Genomic DNA, 7,500 nt, shown 5'->3' on the forward strand with positions numbered 1-7,500 from the left:
ACGGGTCGGGGCGCGGGCTGCTGGCATCACGGAATTTGAACGATGTCAAGTAAATATTAACGCACAAATAGAATATCATCTTCGCCTCAGGCAAGCAAAGCATGACTGTGGCCGGGGTAAATTCACACCCAAAAAGATTTTATGTGAATATCATTTTTTCAAAAGTTTGCGAATGATATCTAGATCAGTGAGCCTTGTCGTAACGAGAACATGGCATCTCATTACGTAAACCAGCTCTTCTTAATTTAGCTCTCACTTTTTACACGCTCCAGTTTTTTACACTTGATGTTGTCGTATGAGCATGTTTAGGTTTGCCTTCCTTTCTAAATTTCAAGATAATCATTTCTATGTCTGTCTCTCTATATAGCAGTGTCGATACGCCATGGCATCAGTTCTCATTTCTATACCATGTCTATCTGTACATCTGCATGTATGTAGTGCATCTATATGTAGATAGAGGGATAGATTGGTAGGTAAATAAAAAATTGAATGTATAGAAGCTTTAGTTTGATATAAACATATATATGTGTGTAATATATATATATATATATATATATATATATATATATATATATATATATATATATATATATATATATGTGTGTGTGTGTGTGTGTGTGTGTGTGTGTGTGTGTGCACGCGTGTGTATGTGTATATGTATGTGAGCGCGTGGGTGTGTATGTGTACGTGTCCGTGTGAATGTGATATACGTGACTGAATTCAAAATGTGTGCAACTGACATCAGGTACACGCAACAGTCGCAGGTGCAATAATGTTCTGAATTCGTAATTCCGTGGTTGGAGAATGAAGAAAAAAGGGCCTTTAGCAATACAGTTCACATGCCTCGCGACCCCGCGGTATTGCGGTCGCTTCGTACATTAAGCACTCCGTAGAGGAATCAGACCATACCTTATCACGCATCTCATCTTTTATTATCTCGGCTGGGATTTTGTTCATGGGGCAGATTTAAGTGTATTTATTTCAAGAGCAATTGTTTAACAGCAATCTGGTATAATATACTTGATGGTCCTATTTTTTAGATGATGGTATTCGCTATTACTTTAAGATGAGGCAGTAGTGATCGAGTAATTATTTTTTTAGTAATGTTATCTGTTTCGGCTGCAGATGGCGCCAGAGTGGATGTCGCCGTTGCTGATTTCAGTGCTGCGGTTGATCTTCATTGCAACACTGTCAATCGTCAACTGGGTGGCTCTTTGGCGACTCTCCTGCAGCAGCAGAAGTAAGTCAGGTGAGTTTCACCGTTTGATATGAGTGTAACTTCTCTCATAAGCTCTGTTTTATTGGGTGTAATTTGCGGTTGTGTCTCGCGGCGCAACTAGAATATGCACCAGTTTTAGTTGTTCAGAAATGCTAACCCGCATATCGACACGAGCAGCGCATCACCGCCTTCGCATGTTTGGATGGCGACGACCGTAGCCCTGATTGCAAACATTCCTTGCAGGAGACGGCAGGAAGGCCGAGCGCCTCCTGATCACCTCCATCATCGTGGTGAGCCTCGTTTACCTGACGGCGGTGTGGGCGCCCTTCACGCTCTCGGCGCTAAAGCACGACCTCTCGGACCTCCAGGGCGGCGGGCGCGCAGCGGGCTCCTTCCAGCCGCTGAGCCACGACGCCGTCCGCAGCGTGCAGTCGCGGAGCGTTGACAGCAGTGAGAGCGGCAGCAGCGACGAGTTCACCGTGGAGTACGTCGATCTGACGAACGGCGAAGTCTATGCGTCGAGGGCGGAGGCTCTGTCCCGGGCCTCGAGGGCGACCACGGGGCTCAAGGCCCTCACCGCCGAAGAGCACAACCCTCCCCGAGAGATTCCTGTAGATCCTTCGTCGGCCAAGCCCAGCGCCTCCTTCACTGCCTTCCCCATGACCACCTCGAGCCTCGCGCCCGTCGCCTGGAGCAGCGACGAGCAGGACCTCATAACGTCGTCCTGCGCCTATAGCCTGGCCTTCACTGCCGTGGCCAGACTCGCCATTCTCAGGAGGGTAAGGCGTCAGACACCTACAGTGTGTGCGTATGAATGTGTGATTGTATTAATAGGTACAACAAAAGGATACAATATAAAATAGTAACATAAATGGCAGAATATCCATATAAAATATCATGATCTTGATTTTACTTTTACAGCCGCTCCTTCACCCACGGGGTTCATGGGGCGTAGGCGCAGGGGCGGGGGTGCTTGTGGGTGTGCCGGCAGCTGTGACTGTGCTGGTCAGAACTCTTGGGGGTACCACTCCCCATTTCGCTCCCCATCAGCCCGAGGTCACCGCGGCGGGTTACTTTCTCTGTAAGTGTTTTGCAGAAACTTATGCCCGACATCTTTGTTTTTGTGAATAAGTGGCCTGATTCAATAATGATATCTGTCTTCTAGTCTGTGGAGATATTAGTAGAAATAAACCAACATTCTGGCAAGTAAAAGAGAGTGGAAGAAAAAGAGAAAAGGACAGTATACAATATTAGCTTGCCCATTTCATTTTCACATTTCAGCCATAAATATTCTCCCTCTATAAACTTAATATAGGCGATGACTAACACAAAATTTCGCTGGTTTGATTCGCCCCCGAAGTCCCCTTTCCCACGACTCCCGGTCTGTCTCCGCAGATAGCATCATCTGCGACGCGCACATCACGCAGGCCTATGTCATCAGCCTCTTCCTGGAATGGGCGGCGCTATTCACGCTTCTGCTGGTGATCCTGGCCCTGGTGGTGAGCGTGGCTACTAGGTCATCCAAGGTCATCATGAGGGAGGAGGAGGAAGACCTGCACGAGGAGGAGGAAGGTGAGGTCGAGCTCGAGGTGGCATTGCGCTTGATGGTGCCACGGAGAGTGCTTTCCCGGGCGGCGGCTATTAGCTGCCTCTGGGACTCTAGAGTGAACGTGTCTTCTCCATTTCCATAGTTGATATATCTATGTGTTTTGGTATATTCAATGAATTCACTTGCCTCTGGTCATGATGCAATCATGTAGTCTCTGAAATGACAGTCTCTTGATGATCAACATTGCACATGGAATCGTCTCTTCTTCAGTTCTCTGAGAGATTGTGAAGGTCAAAAAATGCAATGCAAGGAATATGAATAACGACGTGGCATCATATAACAGTGAGAACACTAATGGATATAGAACAGTGACTAACTTTATAGAATTAGTGCTGAGAGCCAGTTACAATAAGTAAAATAAGTAAAATAAGCACAGTTACAAATATACCCTGTATTATACCATGCTTAACATATACACCATAATCGTAATCCGTGTTTTTTATTGTCCATGCACTTGAGAAATAGCAATTCACTCGACTCTCAAGGCAAATTAGTATTGTCTTATCAGTATTCCATTTGCGTTTAGTATCACCTTCGCTGTTTTTTCAGGCCTGGGCAGCGTGGAGAGCTGGGCAAGAGACGCAGTGCTGACGGTGGGCGCACTTTGGGCGTGGCCACTCAAGCCCACTCTGGTGCTGGTTCTGTACTGTGTTTATGGTCCGGTAAGTCATCAGTCATTGGTTTCTTTTATCTATTTGTTGGTATATGTAGTTTGTATTTTGTAGATAAAAAAAGGGTTATGAAAATAGTCGTCTGGCCTTACCTCTGCCACTGCTCAAATTCTTTTTCGAGTCCTCCATCGTCACCGTTCGGTTTGTTCACACCAGCTAATAATTCTTAAAAGTAACAATAAACTAATACAGAGACCATGAACCTGAACAATAACCATGAGCTATAACAGTAACCACGAACTACACCAGTAACCATGACCCCTTTGTCCGCAGCACTGGACCAACGTCGTTTGCTGGCTGGCCCATGTGGTGGTGGCCATCCCAACTGTCTTCATTCCCCTGGCGGTGTTCCTCAGTCCTCAGAGCCACACCCTCAAGGCCGCCAGCCTCCCCACCGCCGAAGACCTCAAGGTGCGCAAGGAAAAAGAGAGTCAAGTTAACAAGGTAGTTCAGGAGAAGGAAACCGTGTCGGAGGAAAGCGCCGAAGGCAAAGAAGCTGCTTCCGAAGTGAGGGGAGACGAATTCCCTCGGGATGCGGTCGCAGAGGAAGAGAAGGACCAACCCGACAGTCAGGACACGAGGAAGGCCGGAGAAAGTCCTCGAGACAACCTCAAGTTCTACCTCGGAACGGACATTCTGAAGTACGGCATTCGATCCTCACAGAAGCACGACGACAGAAAGATGATCCTCACGAACGAGTGGGGTCTCCCGAGCATCAGCGAAGTGTGAAGGGGGAGAGGGAGGCACTGGCACGGAAATCCGTTGGATTCTTCACATAAGAAATGAAGATATACGAGCTCCTGGTAACTTCAACGAATGTATATTGCATTATTTTCATATTAAGGCCATCCTGCCTTTTCACAAATAGTTTTAATTGTGATATAAGAGCAGAGGATCCAGGAAGCCTTACCGAGTCTTTCATACTCTGCTGCAGTTGATTAGCTGTTGTGTTTGCAACGGCCTTTAAGCATCGTTCTACTGATGCCGTCTCTCCTATTTAGCAGTCGAGTGGACACCTGTGATGTTTCTGACATGACAGCTATATATCTATTCCATATCTATATTTGAGAAGTGTAATGTTATTTATATTTCTAGGTTAATTCAGCTGGACTGATAGCATTCAGCTGTTCAGATGTAAAACATCTATATATTTAATTGTTTAAGCAACAGGTCGGTATCTCACGGTGCATATATTGCGGCATTAGTACATGTGTTTGACACATATATGTTGAGATATACTGGACATTACGTACATATATAGACACACACATTAGCTACTGCATATATCTGTTAACAATGACCCACGTTTTTGATACTGCAAACATGTGCTAACAATGCGAGACACATGCTGGACGCTGCACATTGGTGTTCAACCCTTCATGCACCTGTTTGCACGACTGTACGAAGGACATATTTATCTCGAACATGTGAGACACTTTACACACTCACGGACAAGGATCTCTTCAGGTTTGCAGACCACCTGTTAATATCGCACTTTGCCATCGATATTATGTTTTCTGTCTTCTCTCTCCCTTGGTGTTGTCATTGTCTTTTATGTGTTATCACTGACAACGTTTTCTGAATCAGATTTTTTTATTTTGTTTCCCCTTTTCTGTGTTTTATTAAAGAATTGATAAGGTGATATATCGTTACGATTTACGCTGTTATTGATTTTCTCAGCCCAACTACGAGTGAAGTTATCTCATCACGCCACTACAATAATTGATATTGTTATGTATATACATATATATTTCCTTGAGTATCTTTGTCTTTTCCATGAACCCTTACCGGTGTTTATGTGGGTATCCACTAAAACAAGTTGCCTTTACGATGTCTTTTTTATTGAATTAAAAGGGATAGATGTTGAACAAGAAATTACTCAACAATTATTAGAAAAATGGAAAGAAAATAGGGAAAGGATCAAGTAAGATAATTATATCTTGTACAGGAATCTCGACCTGAAAGGCATATAAATGAATTATCTTAGTGTTATCTTCAGGCCGTTTAAAAATGGAGTGATAGTTGTTTGTAAGATGAAAATCAGAATAAGAAACTATTTACGAGTGATAGCACAAAGCCACTGATGAGCACATAAAACAGGGAAATAATTTTTGATAATGGAAGTGTACATTGTGTGTCGAACAGACTAACATATTAACAGTGACATAACACTGAGTCAAATAACCTAACGTATTAACAGTGACAAGATAACTTGAGTCTAATATACTAACATTAACAGTGACAAACACTGAGTCAAATATACTAACGCATAAACAGTGACGAAACACTGAGTCAAATATACTAACATATCAAAACACAGACACAATAACTACAGAGAATGATATTGTTGTTTAAACAGATAAAAAGGGATGATGCTATGTTCATACACAACTGTACAACTTCTGTATAACATATTTCTTCATTTGAAAAAAAAAAAAAAAAAAATCCACATCCACGCGAACCCATTCAAGAGGACTCCTTATTGCGCCGACTCAAATGTATCTTTTCGGGTCTTTCTCTGTGTCTCTGGCCAATGGCGTCCGGACACACGTTAATGAGGCGCGAAAGGCCAAATTTCATCAAAATCGCAAGATCATTCCCATAAAAGCTTCATATGTGTATTGCCACGTCATTGTGGTGTGAAGCGAGGGGTCTGCAAGCACTGCGTTCAGGCGGAGCGACTCGAGCTTGCGATGACCTCGTGTCGAAGGGCAACTGGCAGTCGAAGTCACAGGACGTCCTTGCGAAGTCCCTGATCGGAGCGTCCATCCTGCAGGTTAAGCCCGGTGCGTCGCTGGTCGTTGTTGGTGCGGCTGAGGCGTCGCTCACGGGGCAGGCTTTCTGGGGAGGAGGAAGGGAGGCAAGCGCTGTAGCTCGGTGGCGGAGGAATACCTTTAAACTTATATATAAATGTGTGTGTGTGTGTGTGTGTGTGTGTGCATGCATATATACGTATGTATGTATATATAATATATATATATATATATATATATATATATATATATATATATATATATATATATATATATATATATATATATATATATATATATATAATATATATATATATATATATATATATATATATATATATATATATATATATATATATATATTATATATATATATATATTATATATATATATATATATATATATATATATAATATATATATATATATATATATATAATATATATATATATATATATTATATATATATATATATGTATATATATACATTATATATTATATATATATATATATATATATATATATATATTATATATATATATATATATATATTATATATATATATATATATATATATATATATATATATATATATATATATATATATATATATATATATATATATATATATATATAATATATATATATATATATATATATATATATATTATATATATATATATATATATATATATATATATATATTATATATATATATATATATATATATATATATATATATATATATATATATAATATATATATATATATATATATATATATATATATATATATTATATAATATATATATATATATATGTATATATATATATATATATATATATATATATATATATATATATGCTATATATATATATATAATATATATATATATATATATATATATATATATAATATATATATATATTATATATATATATATATATATATATAATATATATATATATATATATATACAGTATATATATATATATATATATATATATATATATATATATATATATATATATACATTTAAAAAACAAATATCATCCGATTATGGTCCGAGGCAATGCTGACGCAGAATCGAAAGGAAAGGCGCAGCGTAGGAGTGGAATCCCAGCGACGGAGAGGAAGGGGCGCCTCACCTCCACATGAGCAATGGCATCCTGGTACGAGGGCGGCGGAGGGACGACCTCCACGTAGGGCGGCGGCGCGTCGTACCAGCACGCTCGGTCGTTCCCCTCGC

The 7,500-nt window shown here is 40.0% G+C and overlaps 2 protein-coding genes across 3 annotated transcripts in view; one reads left to right on the forward strand and one right to left on the reverse strand.

Moving 5' to 3' along the window:
* The window catches only part of LOC122266082 (uncharacterized), a 19,429-nt gene extending 14,168 nt beyond the window's left edge, over positions 1 to 5,261 (forward strand). Inside the window, exons 2-7 of one of the 2 annotated variants that reach the window (XM_043035677.2) lie at positions 1,126 to 1,249; positions 1,463 to 1,998; positions 2,141 to 2,300; positions 2,615 to 2,791; positions 3,378 to 3,490; positions 3,773 to 5,261. In XM_043035677.2, the coding sequence (XP_042891611.2) occupies positions 1,126 to 1,249; positions 1,463 to 1,998; positions 2,141 to 2,300; positions 2,615 to 2,791; positions 3,378 to 3,490; positions 3,773 to 4,228 (1,566 nt within the window). In that variant the 3' untranslated portion in view covers positions 4,229 to 5,261. The remainder of the gene's footprint in view (positions 1 to 1,125; positions 1,250 to 1,462; positions 1,999 to 2,140; positions 2,301 to 2,614; positions 2,792 to 3,377; positions 3,491 to 3,772) is intronic. The other variant, XM_043035685.2, reaches the window with a different exon arrangement.
* A 62-nt stretch (positions 5,262 to 5,323) lies between these two features.
* LOC122258116 (uncharacterized) overlaps positions 5,324 to 7,500 on the reverse strand; it is a 21,734-nt gene continuing 19,557 nt past the window's right edge. Inside the window, exons 4-5 of the mRNA XM_043023854.2 lie at positions 7,400 to 7,500; positions 5,324 to 6,340 (exon numbers count right to left, since the gene is read on the reverse strand). The exon at positions 7,400 to 7,500 is cut by the window's right edge and continues 38 nt beyond it. Of these exons, the coding sequence (XP_042879788.1) occupies positions 6,110 to 6,340; positions 7,400 to 7,500 (332 nt within the window). The 3' untranslated portion in view covers positions 5,324 to 6,109. The remainder of the gene's footprint in view (positions 6,341 to 7,399) is intronic.

Source organism: Penaeus japonicus, unplaced genomic scaffold (genome assembly GCF_977035675.1).
Source record: "Penaeus japonicus unplaced genomic scaffold, GWHDUDI00000001_assembly GWHDUDI00000005, whole genome shotgun sequence".
Classification (NCBI taxonomy): Eukaryota; Metazoa; Arthropoda; class Malacostraca; order Decapoda; family Penaeidae; genus Penaeus; species Penaeus japonicus.